This window comes from Lontra canadensis, unplaced genomic scaffold, assembly GCF_010015895.1.
Source record: "Lontra canadensis isolate GAN:19392208 unplaced genomic scaffold, GSC_riverotter_1.0 scaffold84, whole genome shotgun sequence".
NCBI lineage: Eukaryota > Metazoa > Chordata > Mammalia > Carnivora > Mustelidae > Lontra > Lontra canadensis.
Genome location: NW_022631078.1, coordinates 6,548,218 through 6,569,476, shown reverse-complemented (window position 1 = coordinate 6,569,476; position 21,259 = coordinate 6,548,218). Strand labels below are relative to the sequence as shown.

Genomic DNA, 21,259 nt, shown 5'->3' with positions numbered 1-21,259 from the left:
CTTCTGAACTCCAAAAACTAGTCATATCATTTTACATTCTTATCAGCAGTGGTTGAGGGTTCAGTCATTCCACTTCTCATCAACAGCCAGTCTCTTTAATTTGAGGCCATCTTTAGTAGGTATGGAGGATATCTTATGGTTTTATTTTTTTTAAAGATTTATTTATTTATTTGACAGAGAGAGATCACAAGTAGGCAGAGAGGCAGGCAGAGAGAGAGGAGGAAGCAGGCTCCCCGTCGAGCAGAGAACCCGATGCGGGGCTCGATTCCAGGACCCTGAGACCATGACCCAAGCCAACGGCAGAGGCCCTAACCCACTGAACCACCCAGGCGCCCCTATCTTATGGTTTTAATTTGCATTTTCTTTCCCTAGTGACCAGTGGTATTGAGAGTATTTTCATGTGCTTATTTACCATCTGTTTATCTTCTTTTGTGAAATATCTGTTTAAACCTTTTGCCTATTTTATTTTAGTTGTTTTTTTTAAGATTTATTTATTTATTTATTTATTTACAGAGAGAGAGACAGCAAGAGAGCGAGCACAAGCAGGGGGAGTGGGAGAGGGAGAAGCAGGCCCCCTCCGCCAAGCAAGGAGCCCGACATGGGACTTGATCCCAGGATGCCAGGATCATGACCTGAGCCAAAGGCAGACGTCCAACTGACTGAGCCACCCAGGCGTCCCTTATTTTAGTTTTTTATTTAAGATTCTATTTATTTATTTGAGAGAGACAGAGTTAGAGACAGAGAGAGTATGAGCAGGGGGAGGGGCAGAGGGAGAAGCAGAATTGCTGCTGAGCAGGGAGCCCAACAGGGCCTCCATCCCAGGACCCTGAGATCATGACCAGAGCCGAAGGCAGACACCCAACCGAGTCACCCAGGCACCCCATCTTTTTCCCATTTAAAAAATCAGTTGTTTTGGGGGCACCTGGGTGGCTCAGTGGGTTAAAGCCTCTGCCTTCGGCTCAGGTCATGATCTCGGGGCCCTGGGATCGAGCCCCACATGGGGATCTCTGCTCAGTGGGGAGCCTGCTTCCTCCTCTCTCTCTGCCTGCCTCTCTGCCTGCTTGTGATCTCTGTCTGTCAAATAAATAAGTAAAATCTTAAAAAAAAATCAGTCATTTTCTTATTATTGAGTTTGAGAGTTCTTTGTATATTCTAGACAGATCTCTTTATTAGATATATAATTTGCAATTTTTTTTCCTAGTCTCAGGCTTATCTTTCTGTTCTCTTAATAGTATCTTTGGAAGAGAAGATACAAATTTTGATGAAGTCCAATATATTAGCTTTTTTTTCTATAATGGATCACGATTTTGGTGTTATATTGAGAAATCTTTGCTTAATCCGTGGTCACAACGATTTTCTCCTATGTTTTCTTCTAGAAATTTTATAGTTTTTGGTTTTAGATTTAGGTCTATGATTAATTTTGAGTTATTTTTTGTACATGGTATGAAATATGAATCCAAGTCCACTTTTCTCCTTATGAATACTCAGTTTCTCCAGGACAATTTATTGAAAAGACTTTCCTCCAGTGAATTACGTTTGCACCTTTGCCTCAAATCGATTGGCAGTACCGAGGCTCTGCCTCTGGACTCATGTTTCATCTCTTTTGACATCAACAATTTCATATTGTCTTGATTGCTGAGCAACTTTGTTTTTTCAAAATTGTTTGGTTATTTTAGGTCCTTCACATTTCCATATGAACCTTAGATACAGCATATTGGTTTTAACAACTAAAAAAATTTGCTGGAATTTTTATTACAATTACACTGAATTTATAGATCAATTTGAGGGTGGAGTTGACATTTTAACAATGTTGAATCCTCTGATCCATGACCATGGTATATCTCTTCACTTATGTAGGTCTTCTTTAATTTCTCTCAGCAGTGTTTTGCTGTGTTCAGTGTACAGATCTCGCACACAACTTTTGTCAGATTTTTTCTGCACATTTCATATTTTTGATGCTATTATAAATGATATCTTAAAATATTTCAATTCCCAATTGTTCATTGCTATGATACAGAAATATAATTGACTTTTAAAATTTTTTAATATTTTATTTATTTATTTGTCAGGGAGAGGGAGAGCATAAGCAGGGGGAACAGCAGGCAGAGGGAGAATCAGGCTCCCCTCTGAGCAGGGAGCCCAACGTGGGACTTGATCCCAGGACCCTGGGATCATGACCTGAGCTGGAGGCTGACATTTAACCTACTGAGCCACCCAGGCATCCCTAACTTTTTAAAATCTTTAAATATGGTTTATTTTTTAGGCAGTTTTCTGTTCACAGTAAATATATTTTATTTTTTTATTTTTATATATTGATCTTATATCCTTCAACCTTGCTAAACTATTGTAGCTTTTTGTATGATTTTGTAGGATTTTATACACAATCATGTTTTCTGCAAAATAAAGCCAGTTTTACTTATTCCTTTCCAGTCTGGCTGACTTTTACTTCTCTTTCTCTGTCTCTCCTATTCTCTCTTTCTTTGTATGTTAAATTTTTTAGCTCATTGAAGGGAGGGGTCATCTTTTATAATGGCTGATTATGATTATCAAATTTGAAAAATATTAGTTTAATCCATGAATAACATTATGACATATTTGCAAGTGAAAGGCTTTTGTCTCATTTGCAATTTGCCACAGAAATTGATGGAGAAAAATGTTACAGGTCTTTTATGCAATAGACACAAGTAGTAGTATATAAGATATGTATTTCTGGTATATAGCTGAATCATTGCAGTAATAAGGCTCTGACTCTGGAGATCTGTTACTCAAAGTATACAGTTTGATGTCAGGAAAAAAAATTGACAAGTAGTCATAAATCAGATTTTCAAATGTTAGGTTGGTCATTGGACTAGATTAGTCAGGGTGGGAGAAGTTTAATATTATGCTTTATTGTTAGTATCTTTGCCCTTTTCAGGAATATGGTAGGTTTCCTAATGGTAAAAGGGGCAATTACTTCTTCCTTTCAACTGAGTTCATTGTCTAAAACTTGCAGTATATCATGTAGAAAGGATGAAGCCAGACATCCTTGCCTTATTCCTGAACTTAGGGGGAAAGCATTCGGTATTTTGCCCCTGACTATATTGTAAGCACTAAGTTTTTCATGGATGTCCTTCATCTGGTTGAGGATGTTCCCAACTCCTCCTAGTTTGCTGGGAGGTTTGTTTTTTTCCCCAAGAACAGATGTTGATTTTATCAAAAATTTTAAAGCATCTATTGAGATATTCATAAGCTTTTTCTTTTTTAGTTTGTTAATATGGTGAATTATGTTGATTGGCTTTTGAATGTTGAACCAACCTTGCATTCCCGAGGATAAACTCCTTTGGTATTATGTATTATCCTTTTTATATGTTAGTTTCAAGTCAAGATTTTCTTTTCAAACATATTTTTCTAAAGATTTTTTTTACTTGAGAGAGAGCACAAAGGAAGAGGGAGAAGCAGACACCCTGCTGGCAAGAAGAACCCAACATGGGGTTTGATCCCAGGACCGGGAAATCATGACCTAAGCCAAAGGCAGACACTCAACTGACTGAGCCATCCAGGTGCCCCCCAAGTTAGGATTCTTTCTTTCTTTCTTTCTTCCTTTCTTTTTCTTTCTTTCTTTCTTTCTTTCTTTCTTTCTTTCTTTCTTTCTTTCTTTCTTTTCTTTCTTCTTTCTTTCTTTCTTTCAAGATTTTATTTATTTGCCAGAGAGAGAGAGAGAAAGAGAAGCACAAGCAGGGGGAGTGACAGGCAGAGGGAGAGGTAGAAGCAGACTCCCCACTGAGCAAGGAGCCTGAGGCAGGACTCCATCCCACGACCCTGAAATAGCCACCTGAGCTGAAGTCAGATGCTTAAGCGACTGAGGCACCCAGGCATCCCTCAAGTTAAGATTTTCTTAATAATATTTGCCTCTATGTTTATGAGGGATGTTATCCTATAGTTTTCTTGAGTTGTCTTTGTCCAGTTTTGATGTCAGATAATGGTGTCCTTGTACAATATGATGGAAAATTTTCTCTCCTCTTTTTCAGGAAGAGTGTCTAGAATTGGTACTATTTCTTCCTTAAAAATTTGGTAGAATTCACTAATGAAGCCATCTGGCGCTTTCTTTGTGGGAAAGCTAAGTAAATTTAATGTCTCTAATAGATATTGTGTTATCAGGTTATGTATTTCTTCTTTCATGAACTTTGGTATTTTGTGTCTTTTAAAGATTTTGTCCATTTCCTCTATATTGTCCAATTTATTGGTATGGTGTGTTCATAATTTTCCCTTACTACCATTTTGCAATGTATAGGGTCTGTGTCTTTATTACCTTCATCATTCTCGATATTGATCTTATCTTTTTTCTATAGTATCTTATTTTTTTCTGGTCTAGTCTATTTACAGATTTAGTCATTTTGTTGACCTCACAAAACCAGCTTTTGGTTTTATTGATTTTTTCTATTATTTTTCTGTTTTCCATTTCAATTATTTTCACTTTAATCTTTTTAATTTTAATTCTTATGCTTACTTTGGGCTTTATTTGCTCGTCCATTCCCAGTTCCTTAAAGTAGAAACTGAGGTAATTCATTTGAGACATTTGTTATTTTATAATATAGCTGTTTCTAGTGCTATGATTTTTCTTCTATGTACTGCTTAACTGCATCCCTGCCATTCTGATATTTTTTCATTTTCATTCAGTTAAAAATACTTTCTGGGGCACCTGGGTGGCTCAGTGGCTTAAAGCCTCTGCCTTCAGCTCAGGTCATGATCCCAGGGTCCTGAGATTGAGCCCTGAATCAGGCTCTCTGCTCAGTGGGGAGCCTGCTTCCTCCTCTCTCTCTCTGCCTGCCTCTCTGCCTACTCGTGATCTCTGTCTGTCAAATAAATAAATAAATAATCTTAAAAATACTTTCTAACTTTCTTTTAGATTTTTCATTTCACTCGTGTGTTATTTAAATGTATGTTGTTTAGTTTCTAAATATTTGGGCATTTTCCAGGGGTCTTACTGTTACTGATTTCTAATTTAATTCCATTGTAGTCAAAGAATATACTTGAAAATTTTTTTTTAAGAGGCTCCACACCCAATATGGGGCTCAAATTTACAACCCCGAGATCAGGAGTCAAATGTTCTACCAACTGAGCCAGCCAGGCAGCCGCTAGATATAACTTTAGTATTTTAAATTTTTTCAGGCTTGTTTTGTGGTTTAGAATATGGTCTGTCTTGGTAACTATTTCATGTATATATGAAACTAAGCATTTCTCAGTTTTAAGCATCCATACTTTTTGTTTTGTTTTTTTTTTTAGATTTTATTTTTTGAGAGAGAGAATGCATACGCGAGCTGGGGGAAGGGCATGGAGAGGGACAGGGAGAGAGAGTTTTGAGCAGACTCTGCACTGAGTGCAGAGCCCGACTCAGGGCTTGATCTCAAGACCCCGAGATTACGACCTGAACCGAAACCAAGAGTCAGACACCTAACGGACGGAGCCCCCCAGGTGCCCCCATAGTTTTGTAATTATTATTTAGTTACATTCATAGTAATTTGGGGAGGGTGTCGGTGGTTATTGTCTTGAATCAGATGATGTCTGCCTCTCAGAGGCAGGCTCTGTGTCCTTTTTGCCTTTCTCGCCCCTCAGCCTTTCTCCTGGCCCCAGATGAAAGCTGAGCAGACACGGGCTGAACGGCTGGGGGTGCTCAGAAATGGTTAGACTGTGTTCTTGTTTTTGACTCAGAAAATATCCTCACTGTGCCATGTGATGGGTTGGAGTCACACCCCTTTATGTCTTTGTATCCCTACAGGACTTCGAACGTCGCTTGGCACACGGAAGGCGCTTGGGCAGCGCAGGTGGCCCGGAATGGGACTAGAGAGATGGCTACGGAGGGGCTGCCTCCGAATGGTGGGGCTTCTAGGCCGCCCCGGGGCACCTGGCAAGCTGCTCTGGCCACAGTTGGAGGGGCTGTCCTGTCACAAAGCCCCCTGAGACGTGATGTCACACACAGACACCACTGTCCTTGCAAAAGGGAGGGGCTGGTCTCCGGACTCCCAGACTTAGCTGGGCTCCCGGGCCCTTCGCAGACTCAGTCCCAGAGCCAGACGGGAGGCGAGGAGGACACTGCCTGGACACTGGTATGGTCGCTGGGTGCTCTGCAGACCGCTGACATCATCCCGGTTGGCAACTTTGGCAAACAGGCTCGAAGGCTGTCCTCAGTAAGGCTCCCAAGCAGGTGAAAATTGTCTTTACAGCTCTCAGCTTCCCTTTGCCACATCCCTTCCTACCCGGCACTCCCCTTCCCTTCTTCTCTCCCATGGGACCCATTGACTCTCCTCTCCTCCTCCAGACCACCTCTCAGGAAAAGCCTGATAACTTTGCTCACACTAAATTATAAGTGACTAAAAAGCTTCCTGGCGAATACGTTGCCAGAGGGTTTCTCCTAGAAGGTGGTAGGGAGAAGGGAGGTGCGCAGGGCCCTGCAGAGAGGGGAAGCGAGCCAAGCCTGGCAAAGGCCCCCAGGGTTTGGTGTGGCGCAGAGCGGACTGGCGACCTTGGTGGGAGAGGTCTGCAGGGCCGGGAAGAGATGGAGGCAGCTGTGGGGTGAGGGGAGGCCGAGAGGAGTGAAGACACCCGGGACAGACAGCTGGAGGGCTGGGGTGGACGGTGGGGGCCATTACAGTGGTCGCTGGGGAAGGGATCTGGTTCAAGGGAGAAGGCATTTTTTTTTTTTTAGAAAATTTTTAAAAAAGATATTATTCATTTATTTGACAGAGATCACAAGCAGGCAGAGAGGCAGGCAGAGAGAGGGGGAAGCAGGCTCCCTGCTGAGCAGAGAGCCCGACGGAGGCTCGATCCCAGGACCCCCTGGGATCATGACCTGAGCTGAAGGCAGAGGCTTTAACCCACTGAGCCACCCAGGCGCCCCGAGAAGGCATTTTTTTTAATGGGAGAGATGAGCTGTGTGTGAAATGCTGATTAGGATCCTGAAGAGAAGGAAAGGCTGAATGCATCAGTGGGAGATACGGGCCCCCAAACACCCAGGCGGGGCGAGGATCAGACGGAACCAAGCACGGAGCACGGAGTGGGGTGGCCCAGAGAGCAGGGGGCAGCTGCCTCCCTGAGGTGGGAGCAGAGAATGGGTGGGTTTGGCGGCAAAGGGTGGAGGAACTCCCGTCTAGGGGTGCCTGAGTTTCCTGCTGAGAGTGGAGCAGGTGGCGGCGGGGGTGCAGGGCTAAAGGGAGATTCTGAACTTGTCGCGGGGAGACTAGGGAGCTCCCTTGGGAAGCGGAGGCTTCCCAGGCTACGTTGGGATCTGGCTCACGTTGGAGACCTTGACTTTACTGTGCCCTTGACTTGTATGGAGTTCGACCCTGCCGATGGGATATCAGACGGAGAGGATCTTTATGAGAGACTAGGGGTCTCCCCCAGGACTCCCCAAATTACAAGAGTAAATAATAATGATTAAAAACGAACACTTTCAAATATTTCCTGTTACACAGCATTTCTGAAATAAGTAGCTACCTACATCTGGGGTCACTTTACACCAAATGTTAAATAGAGTGATGCCTTTTTCCTTCATCCTAACCCAAGTCCCTTTCCTCAACCCAGTTCTCTGAGAACTACCTTCCCAGCTCCGAGGGCATTGAAAACTAGCTTTTGTTTGGGACTCTGAGGTCTTGGGAGAAATTCCTGAGCATTCCCAAGCTCCCAGGTCTAGCTCAGTCTGTCCTAAGTTTGGCCCTGGTTGAGCCCTGCGGGTGGAGGTCCTGGCCTTTCCCCAATCATGTCTGGCCCATCACACTCCCTATAAGCTGCCCAGGAAAGGAACACGGGATCCCGGGCCTGCGCGATGCACTGACTGTGGACCCATTTTTCTTCTTAGACTGAAAATGGTGTTTGGACTGGGCTGCCAGAGAGAGAGGTAAAGTTTACATGGGCCCTGCCACAGTGCCTTGAGTGACCAGGGTGGGGGACCCCCACTTGGATCTAAGAGGGAGGGAAAATAGGGTTTTCTATTCCCCTTTCCTTGACTGTTTCAGTAGCTCTGTGACTCAGGGTTGGGGTGGAAGGCCTGGTCCTGGCAGCTGGGACCTGCCTGTTCATGTGCATGCGTGTGTGTGTGCATGCATGTATATGTGTGCATGTGCGTGTGTGTGTGCGCATGCGTGTATATGTGTGTGCATGCGTATATATGTGTGCATGTGTGTGCGTGTGTATATGTGTGCACGTCCGTGCGTGTGTGCGTGTGTATATGTGTGCAGTGCGTGTGCATGCATGTGCATGCACGTGTGTGTATATGTGTGCACTGCATGCGTGTGTGCGTGTGTGCACATGCACACAGGGAGCCACTGTCCCAGCAGTGTCGAGGTGCTCTGGTTGTGCCAAGGGAGGGGGCCCAGAAGAGCTGGGGGAGTCATGGGGATACAGTTTCTGATCGGAATTGTGGGATCTGTCAGTCCAGAGCAGGGAGGCCTTGGAGGACCTGGGGGGGTGGGGAAGAGCTGATGGGGCACTGAGTACCCAGCCACCGCCAGGTTCTTGCTTTCTGGCTGGGAAGGCGAGGTGGACCCAGGGGACAAATGCGGAAGGAAAGGAGAGGGATGTGCTCCAGGCTCTGAGTCTGGCTCTCAGCGGAGGCACAGAGCCTGGTCCCCGCCACACCATCCCGGGAGGCGGGAAGCCCCCTGGATCCCAGTTACAGCTGAGGGATTTATTCACCTGCAGTGTCAGGACATGCACAGGTGGCGTTGGCTGTGGGGTTTGGAGTGGAAGGAACCCGGTGCCCCCCACCCGGCCCTGCAGTGAAGGCAGAGGTGCCCCAGCTTTACCCTCAACTCCACTTTCCTTCCAGGCTCTACAAGCCCCTGTACATAGCACACCTCTTCATTCTTGCAGGTAAGGGCCTGGGCACGGGGGTCATGGCGAGAGTTGGGGGGGGGCATAGGGGGTGCTGGTTCTCACCTCAAGGTCGCCCCCTCTTCAGCTGCCTACCCCCGGGCTCCCAGGGACCTGCCGTGCTGCTCAGAATCAGGGCTGCCCTCTGTCCCCTTCCTTCCTCGGTACCTTCCTAGTGAAACGGATTTGAACCCACATTTGATTCGAAAACCCATCCTCCCCCATCCCCAGAAAACCCATGAACCAGAACCCGCACAGCCTCATGTCCTGTAGCAGTGACCTTCAACGCTGGCCTGCACACCAGTAATGGGAAATCACATATCCTCTCATATACTTCAATACCTAATGTCTTTCGTTTCCAGTTCAATTTAAAAGGATGCGATTTCTGGCACATTGTAAATCCTGGCATCGTCATGTGATTGTCTTGCTCTTAAATGTTTCATTCAGTCTTTCTCCACTGCTGCAGGTGTGGTGTACTACTATTTTCAGGGGCCTGTGGGGAAGACAGCCCCTGACCATGACATGGCTGAGGAGCCCTCACAGGTGAGTGCAGTGGAGGCCAGGGTGGTCTCACCGTAGCCTGAGTAGAGGTCACGCTCCTTGACCTCAACTGTTAACCAGCTGTGTGCGTGTGAACGTGAGGGCTCTGCAGAAATTGGCTGTGTTTCTGGCAAAGTGTCAAACTGAGGCTCCATCCCTCGCGGGCCAGCTGTATAGTCACCTGGGGGCTCTGCGGCCATGGCCTTGGCCGTGGCTGTGGCATTGGCCATGGCATCCACAAGCCAAAAGGAGGAGATGGTCCCTCATTCATGTGAGTAGCTCTGGAATGTGGCTCAGTGCTCATGTGTGGATGGGGTGGCGGGGAGCAGGACGCCTGCTAGGGGTTCATACTCTCCTCCATGTCCCAGAGCTAAGAACCCAGTTCAGAAGCCCCTGCTTGGAGTCCAGCGTGCCGCCCACCAAGGGCCGCATACCGGACTACATACCGTGTCCGTGTGCTCAGTCATTGTAACCCTCACAGGAGCCCAGCAGCTCACACTTCATGTAGACGGGAAGCAGGCCCCCAGGGGACAGTGATGAGCCAGGCTGCCCGAGGTGACATGCCAGAACCACATCCTTGATCTCTGGAGGCCTCCCGCTCTCTGCACAGTGCCGTTGGGAAGAGGGGATTCCCATAGAGATAAGGGCGTCGGTGACTCAGAAGCACCGAGAAGTATGTGCTACACCTTTTGGGGCTGACGATTCAGAGGCGGGGAGCCCCTAAGAAGGCCCGTGTTGGCAGGTGCCTTGGAGGCCACGGAGTCCAACTTCACTTGTTTCCTTTGTTGTTGTTGTTTAAAGTAACTGGTCACGTTTCCACTTAGTTTCAACGTCATCAAAGGTAGGCATGTACACAGTTTGCTTCTTCAAAGTTTTAAGACCTGAAACCAACAAATGGTTGCCCTGTGCCCCACCCACGATCCCCGCGCCCCAGGGTGGGAATCTTCCCGGCCTCCAACTTTTTCATCCGGAGCCTTTGATTTTTCCTGTTTTTTGTTGTTGTTGTTGTTTAAGATTTTTATTTATTTATTTGAGAGAGAGACAGTGAGAGAGCATAAGAGAGGAGAAGGTCAGAGGGAGAAGCAGACTCCCTGCGGAGCAGGGACCCCGACGTGGGACTCGATCCCAGGACTCTGGGATCATGACCCGAGCTGAAGGCAGTCGCCCAACCAACTGAGCCACCCAGGCGCCCTGATTTTTCCTGTTTCTAAATAGCAAAGCTCATCCTGCTTTGTCTTGAATTTTCAGATTTAAACAGTAGCCAGTGAATTCCTTTTTTTCTTTTTTTAAAGATTTTATTTACTTGACAGACAGAGATAACAAGTAGACAGAGAGGCAGAGAGAGAGAGAGAGGGAGGGAAGCAGGCTCCTCGCTGAGCAGAGAGCCCGATGTGGGGCTCGATCCCAGGACCCCGAGATCATGACCTGAGCCGAAGGCAGCGGCTTAACCCACTGAGCCACCCAGGCGCCCCAGCCAGTGAGTTCCTACAGTGGGAGCGGAGGACTGAGCTCTCGGAACTGTGCTGCCCGTGTGCTGCCCCTCAACACACACATCACCTCCCTCCAGCCTTCCAGTATGGCTACAGCCGGGCTTTTGGATCATAAAATCTCTAACCTGAGGAATGACATTTTCAGTCATTAAAATCTTTTAAGTAACATGGTTGCCATTTGGGTGATTTTTCTATCATGTTGCCTTTTAAGTCCCCCTCCACTGTAGTGGGCTCATTGCTGGCACCTGGGTAACCCCAGCAGTTCCATCCCTTCCAAGAATTCCTCCGGACTCACGGTGCAGTCAGCCCTTCCCCAACCCGACAACCCGAGAACAGTTTTCTGTTCTGATAATTTGGCCTTTGCAAGATTGCCCTGTAAGTGGAGACATCTGCCTGTCGTCTGGTCTCTCACTGACTTTGGGGCAGGTGAGGCCTCTCTCGGCAGGTGGGCGGCCGCAGCTCGTTGGTTCCCCCTCCACGCTGGGCAGGTGTCCTTCGGAGGCGGGCTGCTGCAGTTTGTCTGCAAGGCACCTGAGAGAAATCTGGGTGTTTCTAGTTGGGAATGATCAAAAATAAAGCCTCGAAGGGTCATAGATGGGTGGCTCAGTCCGTTTAAGTGTCCAACTCTTGGTTTCTGCTTAGGTAATGCTCTTGGAGTCATGGGATCGAGCCCCTGCATCAGGCTCCGTGCCCAGTAGGGAATCTGCTTCAAGATTCTCTCTCCCCTTGGCCCTCCCCCATTCATGCTTTCTCTAAAATAAATAAAATCTTTTTTTTTAAAGATTTTATTTATTTATTTGAGAGAGAGTGAGAGAGATCATGAGCAAGAAGAAGGTCAGAGGGAGAAGCAGACCCCCCCCGTGGAGCTGGGAGCCCAATGCGGGACTCGGGGATCATGACCTGAGCCGAAGGCAGTCATCCAACCAACTGAGCCACCCAGGCGTCCCAAATAAAATCTTTTTAAAAACCCCACTATAATGGGGCGCCTGGGTGGCTCAGTGGGTTAAAGCCTCTGCCTTTGGCTCAGGTCATGATCCCAGGGTCCTGGGATCGAGCCCCACATCGGGCTCTCTGCTCTGCAGGGAGCCTGCTTCCTCCCCTCTCTCTCTCTCTCTCTCTCTGCCTACTTGTGATCTCTATCTGTCAAATAAATAAATAAAATCTTAAAAAAATAAAAACCCCACTATCAATATTCATTTATAAGTTTTGTGTCAACATCGGTTTTCCCTTCCCTTTGTGCTGGCAGCGAGCCTGGTGGGTCATGGGGTCGGCGTCCGGTTGGTTTGGTAAGACCCCAGCACTTTCAGAGGGGTCACGGCCCATTCTGCTCTGTCACCAGCCCCGAGGGCGAGCTTCCAGTGGTTCCACATCTGCCCCAGCACTCGCCATGGGTTTTTGGCCATTCGCGGTCGTCTGTCATCATTTCTATTAGACCAGCATGGAGGGCTTACATTTGGCCCCCGTGAGAACGGTGTTCCAAGCTGAGTCACCTCGTGTACCCTGGTTACTCTTCTTGGTGTATGATTTGGGTCTTGTCTCTTTTTTTCTCAGTTTTCTCTCTACCTACAATTAATTTACCCAGGCTCTCCGCCAAAACTGTCAATCTCCTTGCAGTACATTTAGACAAATTAGGTGCTTTATCTGATGGTCCCTGCAGAGCCATATCTCCCGGAGCCCGCCCTCCTGCTGTCCCCACACTGACAGGATGTCCTGGAGGTTTGCTGCTCAGCTGTCCTGGGACCTCCCTTCTTCATCGCTCTGGGGAGCCCCTGTCACCCCTTTATTTTGATGGAACACAACCTCTAGGGGAACCTCTGCTTCCTGGGGGGTAGTCTTGAGATATCACGTGTCTGAAACAGTCTTAATCCATATTTGACTGAGAGTTCGGGTAGGTATAGGATTCTAGACTAGAAATATTCTCCTAGATTCTGAAGATTCTCATTGTCTTCTGGCTTCAAAGACTTTCAAAGAAAGGTCTGAGAAAAGTTGAATTCCTAGAACAGACTTTTTTCTTTGTATTTCTGGAAGTTTTTGGTTCCTGGTCCTCGGTGTTCTGAGATTTATTGATGACAAAACCCGGGGCTCATCTCCGCCATCCATTGTCCTGGATGCTTGCTGACTCCTCCTCTTCTGTAAATCCATGTCCCTCACGTTTGGGAAATTGTCTTGATGACACGGGGATGTATTTACCTGGCATCTCCCCGTCCCCTCAGCCTGCTGGCTGTTCCCTCGCAGAAAGATCTATGAGCGGCGCCTGGGTGGCTCCGTGGGTTAAGCCTCTGCCTTTGGCTCAGGTCATGATCTCAGGGTCCTGGGATCGAGCCCCGAATCAGGCGCTCTGCTCAGCAGGGAGCCTGCTTCCCCCTGCCCGCCCCCCGCCCCCTCTGCCTGCCTCTGCCTGCTTGTGATCTCTGTCAAATAAATAAATAAATAATTAAAAAAAAAAAAAAAGAAAGAAAGATCTATGAATTAGCTGTGGGAGCTCCTGGTCTCTTCTCTTTGTTCTTTCTGGGAAAAAAAAAATTTTTTTTTCAACTTTACCTCCTACATTTTGATTGGATTTTTCATTCCTATTATTCTGATATTTTTGTTTTCAAGAATTAGAGGCTTTTTGGCTGTTTCTGTTTTAGGGCCTATTCTTGTTTCATGAATGCCAAGTTTTAGCTTTCTAAGGACACGTAGTTTTTAGGTGTCTGGTGTCTGTGTGTGTGGGCATCGACAGTGAATTAGCCTGTCACCTCAGGCTTCCCTCCCTCCTTGCTCTCCTTGTCACACAGCTTGAAGGGGAGACCTTAAGGCCGGTGTGGGGGCCGATGGATAAGTGTTACCCTGTGACCACTCAGGTAGGTCAGGGCCGGGGAACCCCACTTCCCCTGGAGTGGGCCTCCTGGGCAGGTGCAGTGGGAGGACCGGCCCCTCCCGGCGTGAGTCACTTCTGTCTCCCCCTGTAGAGACGCAGAGTCAAGAGCGGGAAGAAGCAAGCCTCTGAGGTAGGCGAGGCTCCCTTCTGTCAGAGCTCCACGGGACGCAGAGACACCCCTGCTGGTGGCAGGGGAGTCCCAGGGATGGTGGCAGCCCCCCCCCCAGAAACTTGCAGCTTGCTGAGAAGGGAAGGGCTCCCCTGGGAAGGTGCGGAGGACAGGGCAGGAGGGCAAGGCGCTCTGAGGGCCCTTCTGCCCGTGTCCCCCCACCTCCTCCCTGCAGGCCATGACCCCCAAGGCAACGGGAGGACTGAGCAGTGCTGCCCCCACGGAGGAGACTGAGCTCTGGTCTCAGCGTGAGGGGGAGGTGAGGCCCCCAAAGGAAGAAGCGGCCAGCCTGGGCCCCGTGGCCAAGGAGGTGGCCGAGGAGCAAGAGGCAGCGGGGACCCTAGGCTGGGAGGTGAGGAAGCCTGGTGCCCCCACAGGAACATCCCCAGCGTGGGCCCTTCTGTGAAGCCCCAGGCGCTGGGGCAGGGGAATGCAGGTGGGGGGGTGGGGAGGAGGACCGTGTTGGGGAGGGAGATGGGTGCCCAAACTGCCAGCCCAGGGAGGAAGGAGCCGTAGGGGGTGGAGCAGCAGCAGCCCCAGAGGAGTGGTTCGACCCGCCTCCCCTGGCCTCCCAGTCTATGTAATGTGGCTCCTGTCTCGTCCCACCACTGTGCCCCATCCTTCCTCTCAGGTGAGCAGAGATGTCGGACAGGAGACTGTGGCATACCCTCCGGGTAAGACGGCAGACCCGCTGGGCTGTCCAGGGACCCTGCAGAGCTCCCAGGGGGCCCGGCCTCTCTCAGGCCTCCAGCCCTGCACCCAGGAGGGGAGGGAAGAGGCCCAGGTAGCCAGATGCCCAGTCCTGCCTGAAGGTCTCCGCTGCCTCCTGCTTCCTACCCGGTCGGCAGGAACCTGAGGCCCCTTGCCCTGGGCCTTCCGTCAGCGCTGGCCTGTTCCCCCAGCGTCAGAGGGCGCCCCGGCCCTGGGGACACACCGCCCCAAAGGGACCCACAGGGCACGCCCCTTTGTGCTTTGTAGAAGTGTCTGAGGAGGACAGCGAGGAGGAAAGGCCTGGGGGCTGGGTCCCGCAGCGCCTGTGGAAGCTCTGGCTGGACTGGTTCCCAGCCCCTGACGTCCCAAAGACACAGAACCATGAGTGACCGAGTGTCCAATAAATCCGGAGACTTGCTGCTTCTGCCGGCCCAGCCACTTCCTTTCAGGGGCTTTGTCTAAACGCAGTGAGGCCTGGTCCACACTCCCTGCCCAGACGAGCTGCCCCCACAACTGCTGGTCCTGCGGAGAGGCCCCCGGCCCCGTGCCAAAGGGCAGAGCAAGTTCCCCGAGGGCGGAGAGCTGGGGAGCTCCATGGCGTGACCACACTCGGAAGGTGCAGGGGGTCCCCCGTCAGGGGTGCTTTTGGGTACGGGGCGGAGGGATGTTCTCTGGCGAAAGAGACACCCTGACCTCTCTGGTCCGCAAACAGTTCCCTGAAGGCACCAGGGGGTCTGCTCAGGACCTGGCTAAGCGGGTGCCTCCCGGGCGCTCAGTTCAGAACCGGCCAGTTGTGGGCGTGAGCACAGGGGGAGGACAGCAGTCCTGCTCTCGGCCAGGGCTCCAGGCTAACAGGGTCACGGCCCTGGAAGTCAGAACAGGACCACCGGACCCAGCAGCTAATCTGGTGCAATCATCCCGTTGGGTTAGGGGGAAACAGAAGCCCAGGACAGGCAGGAACCGGCCCAGGGCCACAGAGAACCCCGGCAGAGCAAGACTGAAATCCAGGGTGTCCTCCTCCAAAGTCTCCACATGGCCGCCGCCTCCTCTGGCCATTCCACTCTCACGTGGGTCCGAGGCTGACCCCTGTCCCTAGGGTACCTGGGGCCCCCAGGTCTCACTGCCTACCCCTGGCCAAGTCTCCTGAGAGCCTAGCTTGACTCAGCCACTCAGAGGACCGTGCCCTAGGTTGGAGCCCCGATGAGTGTCCTCCTTCTGCTCCAGCCTGGCCACGAATGGTAACTTTTTGGCAGGTGCCTAGACGCAGGCGTCCCTGAGGAGCTGGGAAAGGTGTCTCACCTAGCTTGGGGTGACTGAAAGGCTTAGGGAGGTGGCTCACTCCAGGACTGCCAAAGGGTTCCCAGGGAAAGTTCTGGCACCAGTGGACTGAGCCCTGGGTGTTAACCTGGCACCCCCCTTCATGGCCATCCCTGGGTTTCCCCACCTTTGAGGGCGTCGTAGATGAAGGGGACAGAAGAGCTGGTGCTGGGGCGCCTGGGTGGTTCAGTGAGTTAAGCCTTTGCCTTCGCCTCAGGCCATGATCTCAGGGTCCTAGGATCAAGCCCCGCATCGGGTTCTCTGCTCAACAGGGAGCCTGCTTCCCCCCTGCTCTGCCTACTTGTGATCTCTGCCAAAAAATAAATAAAATCTTTAAAAAAAAAAAAAAAAAAGAGCTGGTGCTGCTGGCGGAGCTGCTGGGCCATGGGGTGGGGTGGTAGGTGGCGCTGGACCTGAGAGGTGGGTGTCCGGGCTGAGTGGGGCCCTGTCCACCCCCACCAGGCCCTGGCTGAGGGCTCTCAGCAGCCCGTTCTAGCTCTGCCTGGCATGAGCCAAGACCTAAGGACAGACATCGTCCCTATCCCAAGTCGCCAGGATTGGGTCCCCGTGGGTAACTAGGGGTAAGCTGTGATCTACTGGCCCTCAGCATCCCCATCTCTCAAATGGGATCACGTGCAAGGTCAGGATGGCTCAGGCCCGGGCAGGGGCAGGGGCTGGCCCTGGGGAGGCTGCTGAGGCCCCGGCACGGCGGGGGGCGGGGCGGGGCGGTCAGGGGCCCCTGGAGGGGACTCGGAAGCCAGGATGGAGCCACCCAACCGGTTTATTGGCACAGCGGGCGGTGCTGAGAAGCCAGTGGGGGAGCTTCCTCCCTCTAGCGAGGCACGGCGCAGAGCTGGTAGGGGGCGGGGGTCACCAGGAAGGAGAAGGTGCCGCGGTCGCTGGGCCGGCGCCGCCCGGGGGGCACCGAGAAGACGAAGCGCTGCAGGAGGCGGCTGAAGAAGAGGAAGAGCTCCATGCGGGCCAGGGGCTCCCCGAGGCAGGCGCGGCGGCCTGCGGGAGTCCGGGGGTGCGCCGTGAGCCCGCGGGCTTGGGGCCCACCCTCCCGGGCTCCCTCCCGAGGGGTCGGCGAGTCGGGCAGCCCCGGCACCTGCGGAGAAGGGCATGAAGGCCGCCTGCTTGACGAAGCGGCCCTCCGCGTCCAGGAAGTGCTCGGGGTCGAACCGGAAGGGCTTCTTCCAGGCCTCCTTGTCCTTCAGCACCGACGACAGGTTGGTGATAAGCCTTGTCCCCTGGCAGGAGAACCCGGCCTGAGTGGGATCCGGGCGTCCCTAGCCCAGACCCCGCCACCAAACACGGATGGGCGCACACTCTGCCCGGCACACGCCCAGACTCTTCCAAGTAACCCCTTGGCCCGAGAAGCTTCTCGGCACCCTCTCTGTGCCCACCGGCGGGGCTGAGTGCCTCATGACCCATGGGCGCCCACACTGTACCGTCCCTGTCCCAGGCTCCTCCAGCACCCTGTGGCAGATTTTAGTTCGTCTTCCCCATGGGACTGGGGGCTCTGTAGGGACAGGGCCAGCCCTGCCGAGGCTCTCGCCCCCACCCCCACTGTCTGCGGAAATGCAGACTGGGGGGTCCAGACGCCCCCCTCCCTGGGATGTCAGCTGTGCTGGGGCTGCCAGGCCGGAGGTGGTGCTGAGCTTCCGCTGGGGAGCCTCGCACGCCTACCTTGGGGATGAGGAAGCCCTGCACTTCGATGTCTCGGGTCGTCATGTGGGGCACGCCCAGTGGCACGATGTCCCCAAAACGCTGCACCTCATGGATCACGGCCATGGTGAAGGGCATGTGGGCCTGGTCCCCCATCTCCGGTTGCCGCACCTGCCCTATCACCTCATCTATCTCCTGTTGGACACGTCCTGGACAGAGAGGCACCCCCACAGCGGTCAGAACCCCGGGGTCTGGACTCCAACCTCTGCCTGACTCCCGAGGAGGGCTGTGCTCACGAATACGCAGCTCCTACCTCCGACCAGAGCCCAGCCTCTGCTCGGGGCTTCGGTGGGACGGGGGGGCGGGGGTTGTAAATCATATTCAAGAGGCCCCAGCCTGTCCCTCTCCTCCCTCGTCCATCCCACGGGCCCCCAGCGTGGGCTTACGCTGCACGTCCGGGTGCAGGATCATGAGCAGCAGGGCCCAGGTCAGCGTGGTTGAGGTGGACACCATCCCAGCCGCAAACAGGTCAGATGTCACCATGCTCAGGTTCTTGTCATTGAAGCTGCTCTTGGGGTTCCCCTTGGCCTGGGCCATGCCAAGAGGGTGAGCTCTGGGGCAGAGGGAAGGAGCCCCCAAATGGCCTCCCAGCCCCCGGCCAGCAGTAATGACTGATCACGGGCTGATACAGGGGCCCCCCCTGCCTGGGTCTTGATTCACAGGGCCCTCAACCCACAACCATCGTCCCGGACACCTCACCTTTTCCACCTCATCCAGGAAGGCATCAGTCAGGTCTCGGGGTGGCTGGGTCGGGTCCCGGGTTGTCCTGTGTTCCTGGACTAGCTCATCTATCAGGGTCATGAAGGCCTTCTGTGCTGAGAAGACCTTGCCAGCCAGCCCGGGGATGTGCAGGAGCACGGGGAAGGAGTTCAGGACCTGTGCGGGTCACAGATCGGGGACCTTCCTGTGCCCAGGTGTTCTCTTGATTAGTCAGGACACCGCCTCCAGGGTGTCCGCTCCGCCTCCGGAGTGTCCCCACCACTGACATGGTTCCTTCCTAACTTCGGCCTTGATCCTTTTTACTGGCCCGGGGCCCAGTAGGATAAATCTAAAATCTCGATCTCATGGGCTCTAGTGGCTTCCAGTGACGGAGGTGCTAAGATTCCGTAGCCTTCTCCCGGCCCCGTCGACCCTGGGCCCTCCTCCGCCGTCTCCCTCCTCTGGGACTTCCCCACCTCCAGGCCTTCCGCCTTGGAAGGGCTTCTCTCCCGCACCCCGCTCTCCCCACGCCCTCCTCCCGGAGGCCCGGTTTAGGGCGAGGCCTGTCCCCGGCGCCTCGCCCCGCACCTCGCGCAGGACGCCCTGGTCCTCCTCCACGCCCGCGTGCAGCCGGTCCAGCAACTTGAGGAGCCGCGGGTCGTCGTACTCGAAGCGGCGCCCGTAGGTGAGGGAGGAGATCACGTTGCTCACCGCTTTATCCATGAGGGCGCCGGGGCTGAAGGGGCGTCCTGGGAGGGGGCAGTGCGGGTCCGAGGCTCGCCTCCACCGCCCCTTCCGCGGCCCCTCCGTCCACCCCTGTCCCCGGTGTCCCTCGGCCGCAACTCTCACCGGCGTAGTCGGCGAAGGCTTCACAGAGGCGCGAGGCCTCCTCGGTCACCCACTGCTCCAGCGACTTCTTGCCCAGGCCGAAGTTGCGCAGGGTGGACAGGGAGAAGCGCCGCTGCTCCCGCCACTCGCGCCCGTAGCGCGCCAGGATAACCCCTGGGGGCGGGGCGGTGGGCGGAGCTATGGCGTGCCCGCCCCGCCCTTTCACGAGGCCCCTGCCCCGTTCACAGCCCCACCCCCTTGACACAGGCCCCGCCCCCTGCCCCCCTACACCCACACTTACTCCCCACCCCCACTAGCGCCCACTTTGACACCCACTTCCTGCTGGGACAGGTCGCTCTGCCTGCACGCTCTGCTCGCCAGCTGGGGGCAGGTGCTGGCCCCACTGTGCTCTGCTCACTTGACTCCCTCGCCGCCAGGGAAAGTCCTGGCCCGCCCCCTGCCTCGCCCACACAGATTTTGTCCTCCTCATTGCCGCCCACTCTGACCTCGTGTTCCTGTTCCCCGGAGCCGGGGTTCCACGCGGCCTCGGTCAGGCCCCGCCATTATCCTCCCACGTCCCACCCAGGCACTTCGCACCAACTCCATCCTCCCTGCCGCCCCTCCAAATTCGCTGCCTCTTCCCTGCACTGGACGTCCACGACCCTGCCCCCGCGTGGGCCTGCCGGGGTTTGAGTCACTGCTGGCTCAGTCCCGGCCAGTCCCTGTCGGCCCCCCTCCTCCGCTTGCCTTGGGAGTGCGGCTTGAACCCCAGGTGCTCATAGATGGGCATCGGCGGCCGGTCGGCTGTGTCCTCGCTGTGGTACACCAGGGCCTCGCGCACGGCGTCCAGGCCATTGAGCACGACCATGGGCGTCCAGGCCAGGTGCAGGGTGAACACGTTCCCGAAGCGCTGCCGCAGCTGCAGATCAAGGGTGGAGGGCGTTGGTCAAGCCGGATGGCCACCAGGCTGCCGGCCTCAGTCTCATGGCGCCCAGGCAAGCTTGGCCTGGTGACCACTGGGGTCACATTCTCTCTGGAGAGGGGGCTGATGCTGGATCACACCTCTTAGCTATGACTTTGCAAAGGTGACCAATATTGTCACTAGGCTGTTAGGATCCCAACCCACAGGTGAAGAAACTCAAGTTCATAGAGGTGAGCACTGAGGCCCAAGTACCCGCAGACCCAGAGCTGAACCTGTCCCTCTCCTGATGTCAGCCTGTTTCCTGATTTAAATGGGGCTCATGTCCAGATTCCTGCCCCCTGATGTAATCAGAAGGGACCAGGTCACGTGATTTAAGTGCTGTCCAGCTGGATCTCAAATCTACTGCCAAGACCACACCCCGCTCTAGGCCTTTGCTCTCTCTGACCTTTGTTTGGAAAATCCAAACTGTCCTTGAGGCACCAACGCCCTCCCCGGGTCAGCCCTTCAAACCTGCCTCCTCTTCTCAGCCCATGCCCTTATGCAGCCCGGGCTTCACACACCACCTGCTGTCTGCTGCTAGGTGAGGTCCCAGGATCTCTCCTCCCCAACCCCCACCTTCGTTACCTTGTCGAAGTAGCAGAGCGTGTTCTGGAAGTCCATCTGCAGCAGGTTGCCCAGCAGGGGCAGCGGCATGGGGCCTGGCGGGTAGCGTGCAGCCCAGCATCTGCGTCTGTGAATCAGGTCTACCAGGAGCAGGAAGATGGCCACCGCCACGGCCAGGGGCCCCAGCGTAACCCCACTCAGCAGCCCCATGGTTGCCTCAGTGCCCGCTGGCCTCCTCTGGCACGCGGGTGTCCCTTAGCACACCAGGGACCCAGGACCAGCCAGTAGGGGCGCTCTCCCACACTGAGCGAGCTCATCCAGCCTGGCCCCGCTTTCTAAAGGGAGGCGAGACTGGCCTTTGCCCTCCGCCCTGAGTCAGCATGTCAGGGCGATTGCATTGCCAGAGGGTACGGGGGGGGGGCCAGGGAAGGTCAGGTGCAGGGGTGACCACAGGAGACCGGTCCCTCCTGGCCTCTCCAGGTGCTTCCCCCGGCTAGTGAGGTGGGGGTAGGGGAGAGATGATGAAGACCCCCCTTCAGCCTGACTGC

At 53.4% G+C, this 21,259-nt stretch overlaps 2 protein-coding genes across 3 annotated transcripts; one reads left to right on the top strand and one right to left on the bottom strand.

Annotated features, from left to right (window-relative positions):
- Positions 1–6,093: 6,093 nt before the first annotated feature.
- LOC116882518 lies at positions 6,094–15,217 on the top strand. The gene is made up of 9 exons (XM_032882989.1): positions 6,094–6,125; positions 7,832–7,870; positions 8,801–8,844; positions 9,311–9,387; positions 13,652–13,717; positions 13,826–13,864; positions 14,079–14,293; positions 14,479–14,534; positions 15,111–15,217. Exons 2-9 carry the CDS (start codon positions 7,839–7,841, stop codon positions 15,215–15,217), a joined length of 636 nt encoding a protein of 211 aa, XP_032738880.1. The 5' UTR covers positions 6,094–6,125; positions 7,832–7,838.
- A 1,510-nt stretch (positions 15,218–16,727) lies between these two features.
- On the bottom strand, positions 16,728–21,043 carry LOC116882447 (cytochrome P450 2D15). Of its 2 annotated transcripts, none has more exons than XM_032882857.1 (9): positions 20,733–21,043; positions 19,934–20,105; positions 19,208–19,360; positions 18,947–19,107; positions 18,359–18,535; positions 18,046–18,187; positions 17,621–17,808; positions 17,046–17,181; positions 16,728–16,948 (listed from the first exon to the last, which is right to left on the bottom strand). In XM_032882857.1, the coding sequence occupies exons 1-9, from the start codon at positions 20,919–20,921 to the stop codon at positions 16,764–16,766; spliced, it is 1,503 nt and encodes a 500-aa protein (XP_032738748.1). In that variant the 5' UTR covers positions 20,922–21,043; the 3' UTR covers positions 16,728–16,763. The 2 variants fall into 2 exon arrangements, with proteins under 2 accessions (XP_032738748.1, XP_032738746.1); XM_032882855.1 differs by having other exon boundaries at positions 16,729–16,942; positions 17,040–17,181.
- Between the last annotated feature and the right edge of the window lie 216 nt (positions 21,044–21,259).

Coding starts and splice junctions, on each gene's coding strand:
- LOC116882518 (XM_032882989.1), top strand. CDS start 7,839: ATGGTGTTTGGACTGGGCTGCCAGAGAGAGAG. Junction 9,388..13,651: donor TGGCTGAGGAGCCCTCACAG/GTGAGTGCAGTG, acceptor CTTGTCACACAG/CTTGAAGGGGAGACCTTAAG. Junction 14,535..15,110: donor TGCCCCATCCTTCCTCTCAG/GTGAGCAGAGAT, acceptor CTCCCTGCCCAG/ACGAGCTGCCCCCACAACTG.
- LOC116882447 (XM_032882857.1), bottom strand. CDS start 20,921: ATGGGGCTGCTGAGTGGGGTTACGCTGGGGCCCCTGGCCGTGGCGGTG. Junction 19,361..19,933: donor GTTCAAGCCGCACTCCCAAG/GCAAGCGGAGGA, acceptor CCCCGCCCCCAG/GGGTTATCCTGGCGCGCTAC. Junction 18,536..18,946: donor ACCAGGGCGTCCTGCGCGAG/GTGCGGGGCGAG, acceptor TGACCCGCACAG/GTCCTGAACTCCTTCCCCGT.